Source organism: Dryobates pubescens, chromosome Z, assembly GCF_014839835.1.
Source record: "Dryobates pubescens isolate bDryPub1 chromosome Z, bDryPub1.pri, whole genome shotgun sequence".
Lineage (NCBI taxonomy): Eukaryota > Metazoa > Chordata > Aves > Piciformes > Picidae > Dryobates > Dryobates pubescens.
Window position 1 is genome coordinate 123,792,089 of NC_071657.1, and position 23,203 is coordinate 123,815,291.

At 38.6% G+C, this 23,203-nt stretch overlaps 1 protein-coding gene across 3 annotated transcripts in view; it reads right to left on the reverse strand.

Annotated features, from left to right (window-relative positions):
• Nucleotides 1-3,978: 3,978 nt before the first annotated feature.
• ZNF277 (zinc finger protein 277) overlaps nucleotides 3,979-23,203 on the reverse strand; it is a 60,149-nt gene continuing 40,924 nt past the window's right edge. Inside the window, exons 7-14 of one of the 3 annotated variants that reach the window (XM_054178178.1) lie at nucleotides 20,304-20,436; nucleotides 13,855-13,922; nucleotides 12,844-12,940; nucleotides 12,267-12,309; nucleotides 11,103-11,277; nucleotides 9,515-9,611; nucleotides 8,352-8,476; nucleotides 3,979-4,208 (exon numbers count right to left, since the gene is read on the reverse strand). In XM_054178178.1, the coding sequence (XP_054034153.1) occupies nucleotides 8,354-8,476; nucleotides 9,515-9,611; nucleotides 11,103-11,277; nucleotides 12,267-12,309; nucleotides 12,844-12,940; nucleotides 13,855-13,922; nucleotides 20,304-20,436 (736 nt within the window). In that variant the 3' untranslated portion in view covers nucleotides 3,979-4,208; nucleotides 8,352-8,353. Of the gene's footprint in view, nucleotides 4,209-8,351; nucleotides 8,477-9,239; nucleotides 9,612-11,102; nucleotides 11,278-12,266; nucleotides 12,310-12,843; nucleotides 12,941-13,854; nucleotides 13,923-20,303; nucleotides 20,437-23,203 lie in introns of those variants that run through there. The other 2 variants (XM_054178179.1, XM_009907190.2) reach the window with 2 other exon arrangements.

The window sequence follows — 23,203 nt, forward strand, 5'->3', positions numbered from 1 at the left end:
CATGCTTGGAAGAAGGAATCAAAAGCATTTTTCACTCTTCTGGCTCTCCTCACATGATGGGGAGGCCATAACCTTCCACCTCCACTGGAAAAGGAGAACTTCGCCCAGGGCAGCTTGCCAAGAGGTTAAAGGGCAGTTGGCTGCAGTACAGCTGGAAGATGGGAGAAGTGTTATCACCCAAATACTGAAGGAGGAGGAAAATGAAGAGGATATTTCACTTCCTCACTCTCTGTGCAAGTGCTTATGTGTCTCTCTGTCATAAAAACAAGTGCTGGTGACTGGACAAATATATTAAAGTGTGACATTACAGTTACTGGTTGCAGGACTCGGCAACAAGAGAGAATTCATCTGGTGACTGTAAGATGCCTACTCCTGGCAACTCTCATTCAAATCAGAGGGAACCAAGGACCCTTGAAACCTTACAGGAGGTTTGAGACATCAGGTTTCATTGGAGGGTGAGAGGGGAAAGAAAATCTCTAGGAAGGATTCATTAGGGAAATGTAGTTCTACCTCTGCTGTTCTGTTTCTCAGTATTCAAGTGTGCCTGCCTTTTATCTAATATCTTACACACCCTAAGCCTCCTATTTTCCAAGTTACATGAGGCAAAACCAATATAAATTAAAAATCATTACGGAAACAAATTAACAGAATGAAAGGAGCTGAAGAGTACTTTTAGTCAATGACTGAAGATGGGATTTGTTGGACTCCTTTTTAAACAGATAGCTGACTTATCACCATGTGTCTCAGCTAAGACCATTTCAATTGGGCCCCTCAGTTTAAGAAGGACATTGAGACTTTTGTATGTGTCCAGAGAAGGGCAACGAGGCTGGTGAGAGGCCTCGAGCACAAGCCCTACAAGGAGAGGCTGAGGGGGCTGGGATTGTTTAGCCTAGAGAAGAGGAGGCTCAGGGGAGACCTTATTGCTGTCTACAACTACCTGAAGGGTGGTTGTAGCCAGGAGGGGGTTAGTCTCTTCTCCCAGGCAACCAGCATCAGAACAAGAGGACACAGACTCAAGCTGTGCCAGGGGAAGTTTAGGCTCGAGGTGAGGAGAAAGTTCTTCACAGAGAGAGTCTAGCCATTGGGGCAGGCTGCCGAGGGAGGTGGTGGAGTCACCATCCCTGGAGGTGTTCAAGAGGGGATTGGACGTGGCACTTGGTGCCATGGTTTAGTAGTCATGAGGTCTTGGGTGCCAGGTTGGACTTGACGATCTTTGAGGTCTCTTCCAACCTTATTGATTCTATGATTCTATGAATTGCTATTGAAATTCAGTGGGGCAAGGAGTCAAACATGTTACAAAATAGAAAAGCAAGCACTGACCACATTAAAACATCAAATCTTTTGGGTGGATATAGACTTCTCACATGCAGTCATAAAATCTCTGCCACTAAAAGGATGAAATATGAACTGATTCTTTGAAATTAGACAAAAATCTAGACTAATTTTACTACTTCCCTCATCTAGTTCATAGATAAAGATACTAAACAAGACTGACCCCAAAACTGAGCCCTGAGAGAGACCACTTGTGACCAGCTCCCAGCTGGATTTAACTCTGTTCACCACAACTCTCTGGGCTTGGCCCTCCAGCCAGTTTTTCACCCCACAAATAGTACACCTGTTTAACCATGAGTCATCAGCTTCTCTTGCAGGATGCTGCAGGAGGTGGTGTCAAAGCTTTATTAAAGTCCAGGTAGACAACATTGACAGCCTTTCCTTCATCCTAGGGATGGGAGACATCCTGTATGTATACTGAGCTCTATTAAGCTCTTAGTTACTTGAAATAATATTTAGTTTGACTTCCAAATGATATACTGATACTTCACTCAGTTATGTGGCTTCATCTACAGCTTTCAATTGGATCACATTTTGATGCTTTGCTTTTCTCAGCTCCATTTTTAGCCAGTGTTGCCCTGATAGTGTGGTTTTAATATTTTTATAACAGGGAATGTTTGGTAGTAGTCTTATAATCTGCCTTTTTTTTTCCTGTTGTTCCTCCAGACACTGCTGTCACTCCTGAAGCCAACATAAGTTGGAACTGGATGTTCTATGAGTCCCCTGACCCTGCTGTGATTATGGCACAGCTTATTATCTAATTTTCTCTTTCATTTTAAGGTAGTACTTGGGGCATCATATTTACAGATTTCCTTCTCATAGTCCCCAAACCCTTTCATTTCTTTTTAGGTCAGCTTTTAACTGTGCTAGAGTCTTATTGGACTTTGATATCTCATGGGAGAAGAACCAGTCTGAGCTTAATCCTCTGAATGATTACTGAGAGCCTGCAGGTACACCTGACTGAGGAGTGAGAGGTGGCTGGGTGTAACGAGAGGGATGGTGGCAGAAGGAGAGATGAGGAATAAAGCAATGGGAACAAAAGCCCAGAGTCTTCAACCGTACTATTTCTAATCAGCACGAAGCCCAAAAGAAATTCAGTGGATAACACTGTCAAACATGTTAAGGAATCTTTATTATTTTTTTCAGATGTAAACAAAGCTAAATAGCAGAAAAATCCTTGTTTGGCAGGATGTTGATATTAGTTTTAGATATTGATTGGAATAATCTCTAATTGTTTTCAAACAAGTCATTAAGGGCCATTAGACAACTTCCCCAGGGGCAACACAGTCTAGTAAGAAGCAACAGGAACACTTCTTGATCATTAAAGGCCACTGGGGACAGTCCAGCATCAATGGGGAAAGGGTCTATGCTATTCCTTTGTAGCATGGATCCCAGTGTCCTTCTAAGCATTGAAGGTGCTGCTTTCACCTGCTATCCTATTACACTTACAGGGCAAGGGCTCACTCTGGGACTTCTGTAGGTGTGAGCAGGTGAAAATCTCCAAAAGACTTTTACCAGTCCCAGTGAAACAGGGGTCATACAAAGGCTATCAGGAGTAATTACAAAAAAAGAAGAAGAAAAAAGAGTCTTTAACAGATCCTCACTGTTTTCTGTAAAAAAAAAAAGAGAGAAAGAAACAAAGAAGCTAGGGATCTAGTGTTAATGGTTTTGTTGCAATAGTTTATGCTTACAGAAACAGTATCAGCATCACTAAGTGATCAGATTCACAGATTGCTTATCTATTTGGCTCAATGCAAGTTTGAAAACTCAGGCCTCTGGTTAAGATGAAAATACGATCAAAGACATCATTGCAGTAACTTTGAGAAGAAAATCTCATCTAATTATCAGCTATAATAGAGAAAAACGAAAATGTCCTGTCTTCCTCAGAAACTTTCCTCCACTGAAGCAAAGGCAAGATATAGGTAGTAACCTAATCCTGCAAAAGCTGATCTACTTCATGTACATACTTTATGAGGAAAATATTAGACCTGCACTTGGAAAGTTCTCAGAGAGACAAAATTTTAAACCGAGACTGTTGACAAAGCAGAGGAAAAAGTAAATGAATTAAAGGATGCACAATATTTTACCACCTTCTTTTGTTTTTTGGAAATCACAGCAAACTCATGGACTTATAGTTTTTAGAGGAGACTAACAGGAACATCTCTAACTGTTAGGAACCATGGCTACCCTGTTATGCAGCCATTTTTTTTCTTACAGAGCATTGCTCCTTAGTATGCAACTGAACACCTGGAAGATTTGTAACGTGACTCAAAGAACAAGATCTTGTACATAATTAATATTCTCTACTTAAAGCCTTCAAGTGATGGCAAACCAGATATATTCTGAAAATCTGATTCAGAAGTTAACCCTTCTTTCTGAGAGATGTACATTTAAAAATCTTTATCTTTTGTTTCCTTATAAGGCTGCCCCCTAAAATTAAGTTTCTTATTGAATGACTATGAGCTAGTCACCTTTAAAATAAATATTATATTTAGCATTAAGAATAGAATAGAATAGAATAGACCAGGTTGGAAGAGACCTTCAGCCTTATATATTACACATTATATTGTATATTGGTAATGTTATATTTAAAATATTTGTATATTAAAAAATAAAATATGAAAACTAGAGTAATGCAGATAAGCTGCATGCATCCACAGGAGCCCTGTCTTATATGTGCCTTTTCCCTCCCTGTTATCATATAATCACAATCCTGCTGTTTAGGGAACTGAGACACCAGAAAGCAACAGTATTTACCAAAGGATGTATGGTAAGTCACTGCCTGTGAAAATACAGGAGGCCACCATTGTCACATATTCATGATCCTTCTTCAGAAAGGCTAAGCTTCTTCCTGTCTTATTTGCTCTTCATTTCATCTAGATTCAAACAAAAATATCAGACAGCTTATTAAAATATGTCAAATATTTGTGAAGACTCCTAGCAATATATCTAGTAATGGTGTAAAGATGGATATGCATGAGAAAGTAAACCAACCACAATACAATTGGAAGTTTAAAGCTAAAACCACATAAAGGATAAAGCAGCGCTCAGCTCTGCAAAGCTGTGGCAGGCAGTTTTCAGACTCTCTAATGAGCAATCAGCAATTCCTGCCTTATTTTTTTCTATATTCTGGTATTTCCAGAGAGTATAGAAACAAGTAAGTCTCCCAATGCTCAATGGGAGACCTGGGAGTAATTATTCTGAAGGATCTATCTACATCCTCATGTGATGTGATGTTCTGTGATAAAAAAAAAGCATTGCACAACCTTTTTGGAGTTTGAAATTTTGAAGCATTTGTCCATACTAAAGAGTAACGTTTGGTGCTTATCAGTATTCACGTACTAGAGAGCTGCCACTGGCACTTCCTGGTTCCTCATGGTTCTAAAGGGAGGAGCAGGAGTTTCTGGAATGCCTCTTGTCTGAGTACTGATGCCAGTGTGGATACCCATGTAAGAAATCCTGTAGGAGTGACAAGAGTCTGTCTCTGTGTGGGCACACTGGAGCAGTGAGTGCAGATAGAGAGCAATGGTTTTCCTTCCTGTGTTGTGATAAGGCTCCTCATGCTCCTTCTACTTTCTTTGCAATATAGATACAACTTGTAAAAACCACCACCACCCTGTGGATTTTAAAATAATAATTACCAATGACTAATATCTAGCTTAGGTTTCACACCTAGCAGCAGCCCCTCTAGTTTGAATTCACACCTATGTCCTTGCAGTGTTCTGGTTTCCTGTTTTATGCCAGCACTGAAAAGTATAAGCTGCCAGAGGAAGGCATGCATTTTGTTGGGGTCTTTTCAGTCCCAGTTTCATGCAGAGCTACAAACCCTTTCCTTTGCAAAAGGCACCCCAAGGGGATATGTGCCATTTTAAGTGCTATCTAATTTGTTCTCCTGTGATGAGTTGGTAGAAAGACTGCTATAATTTATGTCAAGAGCCAGGTTAAATTAGTCACCATAAAGCTCTTTTCCTTTTTTGCATGCCATTACAATGTCATTACTTTGCACTGTAACATTTATAACAGGAAAAAGATAATTCTTGACTCAAAATGCTTCTAGGCCAAAAAATTGTTGAGATCTGAGTGAAAAACCTGCGATGCAGTTAGAAAGGTTGCAGTGGGATAGTCAGGTTTTAGCCTTATTTTCAGTGTGGTTCATGGACTTCTATTACCATCTTCTCAATTCATATTCAGTCTTAAGAGGGACTTCCAAGACAAAAATATAGACACAAGAATAGTTTACAGAAAGGAGGAGCAAAGATATCACGATATAGCTGCAGAACTTGTCCAGCTACTTGACTGCTTATTATGCACCTACACAACAGCAGATTTACACTGAGATTCCTTAATTCAGGGAAGCACATATAGAATGCATGTTCTGTGGGGCACTTTCGCTACATTTTAGTGGTTTCCATAGTTAGGTCCACAACTATAATTTAAGCTGTGACTGTATGTGCCAAAAGGTAACTAATTGTGCTCCTGTTCCCAAAGCTATTGTGAGAACAGAGTAGGGGAGGTTAAATGACTAGTTTTAGATATTTTCAGTGTAGTTAGTTCTCTGTTCCAGAAAATAATCTCATCCATGTAGCTATCTGTCTTCAAATAAAATGAAATTCATAATAGTTGGGTATAATTCAGGTCCAAATTAATTACTAAGTTTACAAGTTCAGATGTAACTGACCAGATGTGACCTAGGTGCCTATGGTTCCATATAGTTAATGCAGCCTAAAAGAGATATTCAGCTCCCAGCCAAAGGTGCTGTATTTAGCTGTTTAGACCTGGGCATACATTCCATGGCCTCTGAGATGCTGCATGGTATCCGAAACGCTCACATGCAGTTGACAGAACAGACACAAAACCTCTGAGAAATCAGCAGCCTTAAAGAGAAGCAGCTGGAATTTTCAAGCACCTCAAATGACACTAGATGTCTATGGGCACGGAACAAAATAAAGTTTTAGGTGTTTACTTTAGGGTGAGCTGAATGATTTGAGGGTCCATAATCTACATTTATTGATTATATTGGAAGCTTATACATTAGGCTCATATATAATCTACACACCAACAGCTTCACAGTCTCAGGATGGTAAACCAGATGGAGAGAACTGTGTTCCAAGGAACATTTGTGGCAGGAAAATGCTTTTACTTCTATCTAAATTTCTGCAAAGATGAATTATGTATTTTTAGTTGTGAATATCCTAAATTCCCTTGCTCTTCCTATGGAGAGAGTGAATTTATCAGAGATGTGGAATACCAAATGTGAGTTCAATTAAGGGGTCACATGGTAATTCCTAAAATAGTTACTTTATCTGTATCTTCATGAGCAAGAGTCTGGGAGAAGCTGTAAAATGAAATTTAAGGAGCAACAAAAAATTCATTGGTGGCAGAAGTCAAATTAAGTGTGGCTTAGTAGCAGAAAACTTCCAATAGGAAAAACACAAACACTGGGGAGAACAGGATGTTTGGTACTTATGGAGAAAAGGAATTAATTTTACATGAACTAGGTTCTTCACGCAACCACTGTTGCCTGAAGTATTTCAACAGCAATTGATTCCAATAACTATTACATGGAAGCAGTAATTCATTCCAGGGTTACAAACACCCATTCCACGTGACACTTGTTATCTGACCAAGTTTGATGTACCTGGCAGATGAGGGCACAATTTGACCCAACACTTTAGTTGTTCTATTGTAACCAAGGCCTAGAAAGCATCATAATTTAAAACCTTCTGAGGAAAACAAAGCATTTTTCATCTTGTACTGTAAAAAACAGCTTTTGTGCAGGGGCCTCCAAATCTTCCTTGCCCCTGTATACATGTAAGATCATTTAATACAGCAACAAGCCAGAAGCGAAGCTGTGAAATTTGTTGCTGCTCAATGGCAGTTGATGGTGCTAAGACTAATATCCAGTGTCTGCTCTGTACTTGAATTTTATGTGTGGAGGAGTATCAAAGACATAATTAAGGTATTTCTAAAAAGGCAAGAGGACTGGCCACCAGGACACAAGCCTTTTCCTTCTTTTACCGGGGTCCTGCTAAACAAGGGGATGGCTTTATATAAAGTAGTGAGTGTGTTTATGAGTGAAGATCTAGGCTAAGAGGAAGTACTATGAGAAGAAATACGCATTGGACCTAAACTAATGTAGCCTTTCTTCAAACCAATTAGCACATTCCTAATGATTAGGAAACATTTTGAAATTTCACTTTACAATACATCAATTTATTTTTTTTCCCTCTTAATGTGCCCATCTGATATGGACTTGCTATAAAACACATTCATGTGCCGCTGATTCAGCCATAGGTCCCTTGCTGGCTTTTTGACATTGCTTATCATTAATGTAAACCCCATCAACTCTTACCCCCATCTACACTACAAATCTGACTGAAAAGAAAATACTGGAATCAGTTTCTAGTTCAAGGAAATAATTACTTATTGAAAAAAATCCCAACCAACCAAAGCAAAAACTAGGAACAGCCTTTGCAACTACTGCATGAAATGAAGACATTCACAAAGGCTGAAAGTACAAACTACAGCTTGTTTAAGATGGTCAAATGCACTAGTTAAAAAAATATTGGGCTTGATCCTCCTAAATTTTCATAACTGTTGAATAAAAACCTGTCCTTTTCTTTTGTCTGTACTCTCAACACCTGCAGAAACACTTCTATCCTATTTCCTCTTGACAGAGTCAGATATTGCTTCTGTCTCTGTTTCACCGTGCAGTTAAATAGCTGATCTGTCTTCCTCAATATATTTGCAGTATCCTGTTGTTCTAACTTATTTCCAGAGCACCTGGGCCACAGAGAAAATAAAAAAGGAAAGAGAAATGCTAGCAGATGATGGATAATGCCAGGAGAAAGCAAGTTCAACAGACATTAAAAGAAAGTGATGCAAGTACTTTGCAGGATGAATTAGGCTGGATATGGAAGCTTAGCAGAACATAGGTAAGGATTTGAAATTTAGCCTCTGCTCCCAGGGACTACTATATAATTCTCAATCCCCATATAATGACAAACAACAATTCTTACTGTCAGCAATCTATTTCAAGTAAGGAGGGCTGTGCAAAGGCAAAGCTATGGCTTTGTATCTTCTCAGGCAGGGAATTGCACTGAGCCAAGACTCCCATACTTTGAATGACTGCTGTAACAATGACCTAAAGAAGAAAAAAGAACGTGCTGCCAGTGTTGAAAGTGGTTATATGTTTATGGAAAGCTGAACCTGAACTCTGGAACGACTTTACAGGAGCAAGAGAGGCAGGAGTACCTAGTTTGGATCATTTTAGCAGGACCTATGCTCTAAGCTGCTTTGCCCTATCAAGACTGAGGTGTTTTCTGGATTTATGGATTTATGTGTCTACAATCCCCTAAGTAATTTCTTTTGTATCTCAGTTCATGTCTATACAATAAATCTACTTTATATTCTTTGAATCTTTGATGCAACTGAGATTGCAAGTGTTCCTATGCTTTTTTAGGTGTCAGAGTGGCAGCTTTCCCTGCAGTCAAATATCCATGGGCTTTACTGGTGCTTCTGAGCCAGTTTTCAGGACAGGCACCATATATCTTAAATATTGATGATGAATAATAAGAGATATACAGATCTGTTTTCACTTTGAAAAAGGTCGAAGGTTAAAAATAGCAAAATTTGCTTAACAGACCAAGAATTACACTGAGGCTCTTTTCTGCATGCTAACAGCAATAAGACAGGGAAAATTCACTTGCTGGCTCACACATCAAGACACCTTGTCTCCATTGTTTGTGCCTTTCACAAAACAGCCTTAAAATAGAACTCTTATACTGATGTATTCAGAAAATATTAGTAATAAAAAAAGAGGAAAAGTCCTCCTAGTAAACAACACTAGACGTATTTAGAGAGCCAAGCAGAAAATCCAGCATTTTATTTTCAGATAAAAGTAGAATTTAAAGGAAGATAAACCAAAAATGTTTACATTTAAATTTTATTTAGCATTCCCATTTATATAACATTTGCCCAGTGACAGTATTTATGAGTTAAACTGTATTCCAGTATTAGTGAGAGAATGTGAGTTTTCTTCATCGTCCAGAAGAAACACGCTGTGATCAGCGACTGTAATTCAAGGTTAAAGTTTCTCCTGACTCTTGTTCTCTTCATGCAGGAGCTGGTTTAAAACACTGCTCTGTTTGAGTGCTTTTAGATTGGATATGTCTTCACTTACAACAGGGATGTCTTCACTTTGATCCTCAGTTATCAGATCTTCACTGTCTGACAGAGTACATAGGAGTGTATCATTTTCATAGGTAGGAAAATAATACCTGAAAGCAACAAGGCATAATTACTAGGCAGTCACATATTTGTTTTTTTGAATGAGGCACAGCATATTTTGTGAGATCAGATCTGGAAAAATAAAAAAAGGCCAACAGAGAAAGCCTGGTTGTCTGGAATGAGAATAAACATCACATCCAAAAAAAAATAAATCAACTGGCATGTACATCTCAGAAGAGCTGGCAACAGACAAGCCCTTCCCCTTACTTTGCCTGGATGTTGTCACAACTGAGGCCACAGACCCACGTTAGTCCCACAATAAATGCTGAATGGAAGTGTTTGATTTAGAATGCTCCTTGTGCCCTGCAACCTATGGCGTCATCCCCCAGACCTACTCAGCCTATTTAGTTTGAACTGGTGTCAGGTTACATTCCCTCTCTATTTGCTATGGAGAAAACTAAGGGTAAACAACCAAATTGTTTTGATGCCAAAATTAGGTAGACATTATGCATATATCTACAAGAGAGATGCAAAAGATGGGGTTTCATTTGGTTACAGAACTGTATGTCCACAGTGTATATTTACTAGCAAAGAATTATGTGCTGGATGCCTATCGCAGGCATGAACTACATCTCCGTAGAGAGACAGTGGCTGGAAGACCTCATGCCTGCAAGAGGGACATTCGAGATGTCACTTTTGTATGCAGATTCAACCTTGACGCCACCAGGAGGGAATGTGGTCTGAGTATGTTCTGCACAACAGCAAAAACAGGCAAAAGGCAATTTTGGAACAATAAACTTCTCTAGTGTACTGACTTGATGGTGTAGACACAGCTTATGGGGACAGTGCTGTCGTAGTTTGGGCTGGGTGCCCTCTGCTACAGGGGTGTTTCCTGTGTCCAGAAGTCCATCCCAGTGGGTGGACTCAGGAAATTAGGTATTTCTACCATAATCCCTTGCACCACTATAAATTTTGCGGTGGGGTCTGGCACTTCCTCTTTCCTTCCCTCTCCGAGACTTGGTAACTGGGGGAGAGATCTCCTGGCCATGGGCCTGACACTGGGGGATGGGCAGTCTCAGGCCTGGCCAGCTGAGACTAGCCCAGCAGAGGGAGGGGGAAAAAGGAGCCCTGGGGGTTTTGCATGCACCCTCAGGTGGGGATGGGATCTTTCTTTGTCACTGCGCTTTGAGTTTTCTGTAACATTCACTGCTTTCTATTTAAACTTTCATCACTTTTGCAATTCGTTTGTCTGAGTCGTTATTTCTGCCTGTGGTGGGGAGGGGGTCTGCCCCAACCCATTACAAGTGCCTTCTGGATGCAACTTGAAGAGCAGTATCCCATGTTCATTTAGTTTCAGATAGTACAGAGATTTCTAATTCTGAGTAGTCTTGAGAGCACTTATTATTTAATCTGGGGCTGTAGAGCTGGGCAGCGCAGGGCACTGCTGCACTCGAAAAAACACCCTGGAACTTTCAATTTATGGTTTTACAGAAATTATCAAATAACCATATAAATACTGCAAGAAACATGCTTGCCCTTACTGTGGTTGATCCCATGTAGATCTGTCTGGCAGGAATGTAATGTGTTTGGTCTTTTCCATATGACTTATCAGTCCTTCTTTAGACTGAAATGTCTCCTGGCAGTTGTAACAACGACAATGATGGATTTCTCTTCTAATGAAGTTTACTAGCTTTACTTGCTGATAGAAGTTCAGACCTGGAAGATACAGTAGCAGACAAGCACTTAGGATACTTAAATCTTAATTTCTGAAACCTTTCTTAGATTAAGCATAAAGACTGATAAGAGTTTACTGAAGACCAGCATTGCCTGAATTCTGTAACTCAGCAAGTTAACTGAACAAATGCTTTTTCCTAGGTGCCCCTTCCTTTAATGTAGAAATTGCAAACGCTTTTCTTCTCAGTCTACAGCAGAAAGCAAACATTGGGCAAACAAAGCTTAGAGTACAGCCTCTGAATTTGCAAGGAAGTATTAACAACTGTAACAATGATAATGATAACTTTGATGACTGAGATACCTGGGGTTGTTTAGTCTTGAGAAGACTGAGAGGGGATCTCATCAATGTGTATAAATATCTGAGGGGTGGGTGTCAAGTGGAGGGGACCAACCTCTTCGGTGGTGCACAATAATAAGACAAGGAACAATGGGTACAAGTTTGAACATGGAAGATTTCACCTCAACAAGAGGAGAAACTTCTTTGCAGTGAGGGTGATGGAGCACTGGAACAGGCTGCCCAGAGAGGTTGTGGAGTCTCCTTCCCTGGACACATTCAAAACCCATCTGGATCCATTCCTGTGCGGACTACCCTAAGTGTTCCTGCTTTGGCAGGGGAGTTGCACTGGACGTCCCTTCCAACCTCTGATGTACTGTGATAATGTGGTAATAGTAATACATTCAGGGCTCCAGCAGCCAGAACCGAAACTCATAGTGTGGGTATTTGTAGAAGCTACTCTGCACAAGAATCCAGTGGTTCAAATGAAAATAGCACACATCCTTGGCATTAAAAACAGTTTCAGAAAAATAAAATGTTCTTGGTTTTCTTTTGTAAGCAGAAACAGTTTCCATAATGGAAAAATTAAATGTCTGAACAAAAAGCAAACCAATACAGTTGTTTTCCACTGTTCTTATGATGTGGTTTTCTCTATAATAGTGGCAAATACTGACAATTACAGCATCTCTTAACTCACCATGCTCTGACTTTATTTTAGGAAAGTCAAATCCATGTGATTTCTGGAGGAAAAAAACAAAGGAAATAAAAAAATATCATGTTTCCACTACTTCTACTATTCCAAGTTAAAAACAGCTCATGTCTTCATAGACTGACACAAACACATGCATACAGACGCACAAATGCTGACACATGAAATGAAGCCCTGAAGTTTCATTTCATTGCATACTTTCATCTGCTGAACTCCAATGTTCTGTTAAATAGTTTATTAAAACTAAAACACAGATAATAGCAGTTAAGTGTATTAAATCATTAAGCCACTACAATATTAAAGATACTACCTCTTCACTGCCTGTAACAGTCTGTACACTCACAAGTAATAGCTGTTCATATTCTCTGTGTAAAACTGGACTCCTCTACGTATTTTAGAGAACAGATGCTGGAGGTGCATGTGATTTACAAGCATCTTTCTTTTTTAGTTCTATGCCAAAAAGGGCATTCTAATGCAGCAACTAATTTGTTCTTACCAAAGATTCTCCAATCCTACTTTTAAATTCCAAACTGGTCAAAGAATTTTTATTAAAAACAAGTCTTACCTGCATGTGAAGATACAGTTTTTCTGTGGTGTCTGTCTGTTGTTCACAGAACAGGCAAACTGCACATACAGGATGCTCTTCCCAGTCAGACCAATCTCTTAATGGACAAGAGTCAAAAGGATTAATTTTGTTGTGGAAAAGAGAAAAGACATTTTGAGGGAAAACGCTTCAGATTCTGCACTCACACCATTTGAACTAAATCCAGGGAAAATGAATACTTCAAAGGGGCGGAACACACATGATTAGAATCTGGTTTACAGTCAAAAATTTTTACAGATTCAAGAATAAATAAGCAGTTACTGTTGGGTAATTCCTGTGTTGACAGGCAGTAAGCTCTACTTGAATGTGCTTTCACTAATAAACAAATCTTAACTTCAGTTTTCATCCAGTGTGGCAAGTAATCAAATACTGTGTTCAGTGTTTATTTTCATAAGGTCTTTTAAAATTCTTCATACCTTTCTAATCTTTCAGTACACCAGCCAAAGCCAGAATCATCAGGCAGGGTTCACTCTAAGTGTTATTTACTTATCAAATATTATTATTCCTGAAAGTGACTCCCATTTACACTACATTTAGACATGCACATGGGGAAAACTTTGCCAACACATCTATTTAGAACTCCATTACTACTGAGAAATATTATTGCAACCAGCCATAGTCAAGCAAAATGAAACGCAGGTCTCAGACAGAACCAGGAAGGTTAGGGGCTCTGACATCCACAAATTACTTCCTGCTTATGCAATTCTCTACTGGCAAGGAAGCCACTGTGCAGTGACCTGAATGCCTGGACTGCAGAAGAGAGGTCAGTGTTGGCCTCAATCAGAACTGGTGACAGGTTTCCTTCAAAATCTAGTAATCAGACTTTTTCATACTATTTACTTCTCATGCTGATGTTTTTGATTTTACTCTTGATTTTAAAATTTGAACAAAACCTGTTCAAGTGGGTTTTAGTAATTGCTTCCAACAATGACAAACTTTCAAGTCTTTATAATGGGCACATTATACTCTTACTCTTCTAAGTTATCTAGCAGTTCTCGGTCATCCTCTGACTGCACTTCCTCCCAGGACTTTCCAAATTCCTGGGGAGAAAAAAAGAAAAGAGCAAAACCATTTTCCAATTCATGTCACATTTTATATATCAACTGAACGAACATCTGAGAAGTCACAATCAACATCTTATTTTGGATCACTGTTGTATTTCTTTGGCACAGAGGTCTCACAAAGAGGCTTCAAGTTCTACGTAAAACAGTCCTAAAGTGTACCTGAGGTGGGTATGTTACCACTGTCTTGAGTTTGCCACCACATTTGCTTAATCCAATCTGCCTATCTTGCTCTTCGTGTAACATATGCTGCTTAATCAATGCAGCTATCACACCCGAGACCTCACCTCGGATAGCTACACCAGTCAGTGCTCATACCTTGTATAAGGTTACATCAGTAAAAACACACAGTGTATACTTGGGTACAGAGTACTCCAGGAAGGCAGTATGAACCAGGGCACAGATTTCTGAGCTAGACCCCAGTTTCCCTTCCATCCCCTTCTCAGATGTGAGTGTAAGCACAACTATTCAATGTGTTCCATTCTCCCTTTCACCTTTTGTGTTGTTTATTTTTATCTTAAAGACCTTCATCACAAAGTATATCACAATACATTTGTGCAGTGTTCAGCACAATGCCAAGCACTTCCAGCATGACTGCAATATAAATAACCGGCAATAAAAAGCTGAAGCACTCTACTGAAATACCAGCAGTGATCTTGAGCTAGTGTTTTTCTTTTCTCTGATTCTTCTTGCCTTTAAAAATAAACCTGAGCAAACTAACCAGTAATCAAAATAGGTTTTTTGAACTCATACTTTCGATGGCTGTGAAAGAGTCACAAACACCATAGCTATTAGAAAGATCTTTCTTTCATTTATTTCATTAAAATGTTCCCTCTAATAAATATATTTAATAACATCCTCAGTGAAGAACTGTTACTATTGCTTTTATGGTTGTTTGGAAAAGAAGGAAAAGATACCCATCATTTAACAATTTAATGAGAACTTTCAAAGCTGTTAGTGTCTGTCAGGTAAATGATAAACAAATGTCTCTAGACAGCTTTAAATGTAATGTCATCATATATTACAGAATAAAAATACAGTAATTAATTCAGTGATGCTGCACGGTAGTGTGTAAACTCTCTGAGTTACAGGGGAGACTCATTAATGTCACCATTACTGTGAGATAACACAAAGCCATTAACACCTCTCACCACATGTTCTCCCAGCTGCACACTAGTTTCCTAAGGCTACTAATGTTAACACCTTAACGAGAGGATAGTGGCTCACAACCACTGCAGCACGAAGAGAAATGCTCACAATTTTTCCCTTCTCCATCTTGAAGTACATGTGCACAAAAGACTAAGTTCAAACCAGCAGCCAATGTTAAGCTTCACCTTTTAGTTAAAGGTGAAAGGGAAAAAACAGAAGCTTTGTTATTGTTGCTGTGTTACTGTTGCCGTCTCTTTCAGATATTTCTGTGATGAGAGCAGATAACACCTTGCAGAAGGTCTCCGTTTCCCTCATCTATTGATATTCAGACAAAAATATCCAAAACCAGCAAAAAACCCAAAACCAGAAAAAGGAAATGTCTAACTATGTCTTGTACCACTGGAAAGTTGCATGGTGAATGGGTAACTAGGGACACTGCAATGAAAGTGCACTGAAACTGAGCAATTAGGTGGAAAAGAGTTCTTCAAAACATTCTTAAGGCTATTCCAGCTTATTAAGTTTTTCTGGTTTAAAACTCTTTTTTAGTTCTACAGATTGTCAGGCTTTTGGGACCAAGGGTGCCTTTGTTAAGCATTCAACTCCTCTTCCTCTTCCATCTAAGATGCAAGAGTTCCCACCAATCATCTCTAGCGATTCCCAAGAAATTCTTAACAAAACCAGAGAAAAAGCCAAACTCAATATTCTCAATAGCTCAAACAGTAGTAAACATATCATTAAAAAAACTGTAGGCCTTGCTATATATTCAAGGTAAACCAACTTAAAAAAAAAAGCCATCAAAACTACTTGCGTACCTCAGACAGGCGGTTCCTACACAAAAGAGAGAGGAGCATGCAAATGTGTGTGATTTGATTTCCAAAAGAAAGTCTAAATGCAGAGAGATTAATTGACTCGCAGACAATTTATCTTCTCAACTTGAGTACAGCTTTAAGCATTCTGCAGGGAGAACGTCTGCACGCTTCACCGAGGCAACATACGCCAACCTGAGAAGTGCTGAGATGGGAGAAACTAGGAACAGCAGCTTGTATGTCAAGCAGTTTTCCCAAAAGAACAGTTACTGAACTACATGTAAATGTAGTTCCAGGCCTAGGGAACTCAGAACTCCAAACAGATGCTGATTTCCCCTACAAATTTACTCTTATCCATCCTTTCACCTGCCTTACTGCAATCATCTGAATTGTTTTATATTGTTGCAGACCTCAAGATGCTTTGTGACATAGAAGAGATGGTCTCACTCCAAACCTAATTAATAGAGATTGGATTAATTTTGATATGAAGTATTTCCCAAACTGGGGGAATTACTAAGTCCTGAACCTTTACCAGCTGATGAAGGGTTTTCCTTTACTGCTGTACAAAATGTACACAGTGTAAGTCAAAACAGGTTAAATATAAAAGGTACCCCCTGCAACAAAACATTCTTCTCCTGGTCCCCAGCTACTACTAATAATAATCATAATGATTTAGGGCTTGACAACAATGAGAAGAATATTTTTATCTTTGAGGAAAAGCAGGGGCTTTGTGAAACAAGTTTTCCAGTAACAGCTAACATTTTTAGCTATCTTCCTCAGTCATAGGTGTATTGATTGTAGTGATGCTACGTTACTGCAGACATATGGCATCAGTCAATTTTGAAACAAGCATTGTTCTTCCCACAAAGGAGACACTATACTTGAAGTGCTGCTAGTAACAATCAGGTGAACACAGAAGGGAAGTCCCTGTCAGTCTGGGTCCACCTCAGTTCACTGGGCTATGAATAAGTTTTACTATTGCCTTCTGCTCTTTTATGGCCTCCAGCATGCACCACTGACTACAATGTTTTTCCCTCCCCATTTTCACTTGGCTCTTTGTGCAAGGTGAGCCATGAGACCACAGGAGAACACAGGCACAGAAACAAGAAGATTAAGTTGGAAGGATTTTTTCTGAGAAATGAAAAATAAGGTACCCTACATACATGGCCTGGAAGCATTGGTGCTCAGTTTTTCACCCTCTGCTATCAGTTGATCTTTTTGAATTTACACTTCAAGCCTTTGAGAATACGACTGGTATCACCTCTCATACTTACAGAATGCTGACAAAGACTTGCAAATCCACTGGGGAAGTGACCCCGCTGCCTTTCAGGTAATTTGCATAATTGCAAAACTCCCCCTTTAACTTAATGTAACTATATAATAATAAACTTCTGACACTTGCTTATGAAAGAAATCTATTACACATGCACACAATAAAAAAAGTTATGACTCCTACTGAATATCACACATAATACTCTTAACAATAACTTGTGAGCAACAGAACATGTCAGTAACATGAGGGTGGACAAATAAAAACAGCTTGTAGGTCATGACAGAAGCCATGGAAAATATCACAATACCATAATATTGGCAAAAGAATTTGCACTTCTATTTCTCAGCACTATGCCAAACTGGAAATTTAGGGGAGGGAATTACCAACACACAGACATAAAATGTGTGTTATAAACCCAGGTTCTCACAACTGCATTAAAAACACAAGTGAAGCTAAAACAAGAATGGAGAGAAAGGAAGGTGGCAGACAAACCTACTGCTCTAAATGAAATCAATGGGAACTTTGCCATTAGCTTAAAAACACAAGTAGGAACTGGCCAGAAGATCATGGGGCAATTCAGCAAACATTCTCATGACATCTGAACAAAAAGCCCTTAAAGTCTCTCAGCCCCAAAGCGACAAAATAAAGGAAACTGCCAGTTCCCGCTTTGTAAGACTATTCTAACACAGTGCATGGTGAAGGCAATGTGTAAAGGAGAATTATTCTTAAAAAAAGAACAATGATGTTTGTAAGGTGGTTGTATTAAAGAGAGATTAATTTAAATAGCTTAAGATGTGGTTGCTGACAGAAAAGCTTTATGGTGCACACCCTAAATGTAAAGTGGCTAAGACTGTGATACCGTGATGCTTAGCATTAGAGACCTACTTAGTCTTATAGCCTCCTTATGGTGAAAACAAATGTGATCAAAGTGGCATATTGAAAGTCTTTGTTACAATCTCAAAATGCAAACTTTTCTGACAAAACATAAAAAAAATAGATCTTTACATCAAGATTCATTCATTAGTAGGTTCTAAAACAGTTCATCTGTCCTTTCAGGTAAGGTATCTAATCCATGCCTGTGGAATTATGTAATTCCTCTGGTCATTTAGAGCAATGTGAAGCATTGATCTTTAAGAATCTTTGAGAACTTGATAAGGCTTGATAGTACATGTTAAAAATTGTGAAGTGCTGGGGAGAGGTACCAAAGTCATTATTATTATGCAGACCTTGCATAATAACTAGAATTCACTGAATATAGACTCAGCTTGAATAAAAGAATCCTACTACATTAATTAGAATCTGCTCTAGACTACATATATCAAAGGAGCTAAAGCACCCTAAAAAGGACCTGGAAGGATTTAAGAATCTATTTCATAGATTCCTACAAGAAAAAGGACCATCCATGGACTGGGGAAAGATTCAAAGCCCTCCAGAAGATTCTGTAAGTTGTGATGAAGTGACAGTCTTATGAGGAAAAAAAAAAGTGATCACTGCTGCTTATAGTTGCCTAGAGTATGGCCAGCAGGTCAAGAGAGGTGATTCTGTCCCCTTCCTCTGTTCTGGTGAGACCTCACCTCAAATACTGTGTCCAGTTATGTTGTCCCCATAATAGGAGGGACACAGAGCTATTGGAGTGAGGCCAGAGGAGACCACAAAGATGATCAAAGGGCTGGAACACCTTTCAACCCCTAACATGATGTGATTCTGTGAAAATACCAACAATAATTAAAGAGCACAATGGCCCTGACCTGTGCACTGTCCTGTGATTGTCCCCACTGTTTAAGAGTTTGCATGTTTTGTGGTCATGCCAGCAGTACCATACAGACAATACTTGGATGTGGTTCAGGAAGTATATAAGCCAAAGATCACCCTCAGTAAACAGCATGGTCCAGAACCACCAGTTTTGGAGGTACTGGAAAGAGTTGGAAAAGAGGTTAGGTATATGAGTATGAGTCTTGCTGTTATATTTACTCAGGCATATTTTGCTCATTATGCTCATTAACATGACACAGCCACTGTGTCTGCACTGTTGTTATGACCTCCCTGCATATCTCAATAATTTCTGAGGGAGTACATGGTGATAATGTGCTTCTGGGCAGTCATCTATCTCAATTTCCTGATCAAAGCTGGGGCAGATTCAGATTTGAACAATGAATGCAAATTAGAGACAGAAGGTAATTTAAAGAGGATGGCAAGTTCTGAAAACATAAGATCAACTGCAACACTAGTAAAAAAAACATTAAAAATAACTTAAATCCATTACATTGCTAAACTCAAATCTGCTAGCTTGCTGGGAAGACTTGAATGCTCAGTTCTTTTGAGAAGCTGAGAACATCTATCCTGCAGAACTTCACAACTATTTTCCCACTGTGCAGCAAGTACAGTTCGGTTTTTAAAGCAGTGATATTTGAATATCTAGAAAAGAAAACAGAAGCCTCAGATCATTGGAAGGACAGTGTACAGGATCACAGAAGGAGCTCACTCCATCCTGGGTAGGAGGCACAGTGATTGTTCAGGTGAAATATAGGTACTTCTGGTACCGAATGTAACAGCTTTTGAAGCAGCCTGTATAACTGTGAGATGAAGACAGAAAGTGAAAATCTGTTACATACACACTCATACACACTCTCAAAGGCCCAGAATAAAGAATATTAATAACTAGTAACATACACCTACCTGGAGGCTAAACACGAACACATTTTCTTTCATCTATGTATCTTTCATTTTCCTCCTCTTTGCATTTAATTTATACTCTGAAGAGCACTTCCAGCTTAAGGTTTGTAGAAAACAAGCTCAAAGCCAATAGCATTAGAGTTAGACCTCCATTTAGTTCATTACTCATTTTCCCTTCTGGTTATAAAAGCAGAAACTGAACACTAATAACATGGTGATTAGTATCTCTTCAAGCTGCATTCCTGCATCTCTCAAAATCGATTCTCAACAACAAATGTTTACTATCTCTTAGCTTAACAATTATCCAGAATATAATACCATAAATGAGCATCTTTCTTCAGAGTCCCTCACTTGATTTTTGACCTTTGTACTAATTGCTGGTTTAAAATTATTCACTTTTTACAAGATATTGTCTGTATCACTTTAGTCAATTTACTAATTACTCAAAGAACCACTTACCAAGTAATTAATGACATAAAATTTGTCATAATCTTTGTTTTTGGCATTGATTCTGCGATGCTGCTTCTTTCTCATGTGATCTTTAAGCGTGTTTTTGTCTCTGAAGACTTTTTCACAGTACAAACACTGCAAACTAAGATAAAAAAGAAAATATGTCAGCATGTTAAAACAAAAATAGTACAGGATCATATTCTTAAATAGGATTAATCTTACTGTGCATATCTCCACCTTAAACACGTGAGAGCCAGCTAAACGAAAGTTTACGTAAAAAAAGGCACATATATGACAATCTTAGATTACTGTAAAGTCAAATATGGAGATGATAAAAATGACATAAAATGAAAATATAGATAATAAAAAGTGTACTGTTTATTATCAGTAAACAGTAAACTTCTTATTATCAGTAAAGTTTCCCACATGCAAAGTGGGAGAAAGGTTTTATTACTCAAAATTGTTGCACCAGGGCACAGGAGGGTTGCTGGTTGGTCAGCATATGAACTCTTAGCTCGTCATGCACTTATACTGGCATCCAGTCCATAAGTAACTTTTTCTTAGTAATTCAGAATGAAAAAAACCAACTAAAAATCAACTGATATCTTTATAAACAATTTAAACGAACTAACCCCTAAGTTTTGTGTTTCTAACTCAGTATGGAAGGTAAAGGAAAGTTTGGCAGGGTGACCAGCAGGTTTTGAAATCCTGAGAAATAAAAATTAGTAAATACACTGATACACACACATTTGTGTATATTAAAATACATGTCTAAGCACATACACGCATACACAGACATGATTATATATATACACACACACACATTAACTGGGGTGAAAACATCCATTAATAAACTGTTTACAGCAGCATGTCTTCCAATTAAAACAAAGCAGAAGTACATGTCTTAAATTCTCTGTTAGAAGTACTATAAAATAATTGTTCTCTCCATCACAGTATCAACTGACACCTGAAGGTTCAGCCTACAAAGAATTAAGTGACATCTCCTGACTCAAAAAGTAGCCTATGAGGGCAATAATCTGCATTTCACCTTAAATGGACATCTCCCTGAAATATTTCCCTGAAATAGATGGTGGTCATTTTTTTTCTGGCAGAGCCCTGAGCTCATAGGAACATCCTTGTTTGATGGATGGGCCTCTAGTTAGCCAAGGTGCTAAAACATTTTTCTTATAAGGATGGTTTACATATTGTGCCAAGTTTCTTGGGATGTTTGAAAAATTATCTCTGCAGCAGAATGGAGAAAACTTCTAGAAAATAATTTCTCATTAAACAAAAGCTTTGGAGCTCTGGCTATGTCTTTGTATTGGATATGCTGGCTAACAGGAAAAACTATGATGGGAAGGATAAATGACAGCACTTTAAGACATCACAAATAACAGATATTAAAAAAATGCAGTGGCTCTTGAATGAAAATTATAAATTCTCCCCCCCAACACTCCCCTCTTCTTATGCACAGATGAAAGCATGCTTCTTTGTCTAGTCAAGGAATTCTAACAGTGTCTTTCCCTGATTTCCCCAGGGTTTAAGATATAGATGTTGAAGAAGAAAATTATTTTCTTACTTAAACATTTGCTCCCACAAACCCCAATAATATTGTGCCTAGCAGGTCTGTACCTACACCCTGAAAATCCTTATGCTACTTCAGCCAAGACGCATCCAGACTCCCCTCAGCTATTGTGTGTGGAACAGCAGTTCAGTATTCTCAGTATCTGTTTGCCTTCCAAGAAGTGCTGTAACATTTAGGCTCAGTGTAAAAGAAATTTTCAGTTCTCCTTGCACTTGCAGCCCCAAAATCTATATATTGCTTTGTTGGTGACTCAAAGGTCAGATGGCAGAGTAAGTCTATGAACTTTAATATCTGCATTGCTCCACATGTTAACAGCAAAACATTTGCTCTACTTTTGAAAGGTATTCCCAGGAAGAGTTCATAATGTTTTTCCTTGGCATATACAATGTAGTCATGCTAATTGCCTGAAACAAGAATTTTCTCTTCTTCATTATATTTTCAGGTACTTTTCTTCCTATGAAGTCTTAGCAGTAGAAGGAGTGGCCTTTCACTGATTTGGAAGCAATTTCAGCATGTGCATAAACTACAAGGAGGACTGGCTTTGAGAAACCACCAGCTAAAGGAATGACTCAGGTGCTAATGATCAATAGTCAAGCTGAGTTTTACCAGTGAGCATGGTAACTCAGTGCATTAGGCAACAAACGATACATAAAAGGCATTCTTAATACACTTTTCTGGAATAAGTTAATGTATCTATTGTGACTGCATGCTCTTTGTATGTGTGTGACTAAATTGGACAACGTTGCTGCTCCTTTCCTTTTGATTTAAATTTTTTTTTTTATTTCTCAGACATACAAACCAATGGATCCTAAATTTACTTGGAAGGATATTTAATCTAGTTTCCATATCCCAGTTTTCACAAATCCCACTGTTCTGTGGCTTTTCATAACTGAGCCTGAGAATGAGGCAAATTTTTCCTGCAGTCTATGTTTAGATTGTATTAAAATCTAATAAATTTCTTAATGCTACAGTTTCATTCTTAAGGAAGTACAACTTCTGATAGAGCCCAATTTATATTTGAGGCATACTTCATATTGTCCCATTTATGAGGTCCATAAAGACACTTAGATACTTGCAAAGGAAACTCAAAGTGAAGATTTGCTTGGTCTTCGCTACCCAAGTTCTTCTCCCAAATTCCCCTTTTAACTCCTTTGGTCACCTCAGGGCTATGTGTTTCTGAGGCAGTGTATACATTGGCTTTCCCCTTCTACTCTGAGTTGTACTTTGTAAGCAGTAGAGAAGGGAGAGACCAAATATTGCACATTATTGATACAGAGAGACAAATGAAGACTGGTATAAGAACTTGGACTCAGTGATTAAAGAC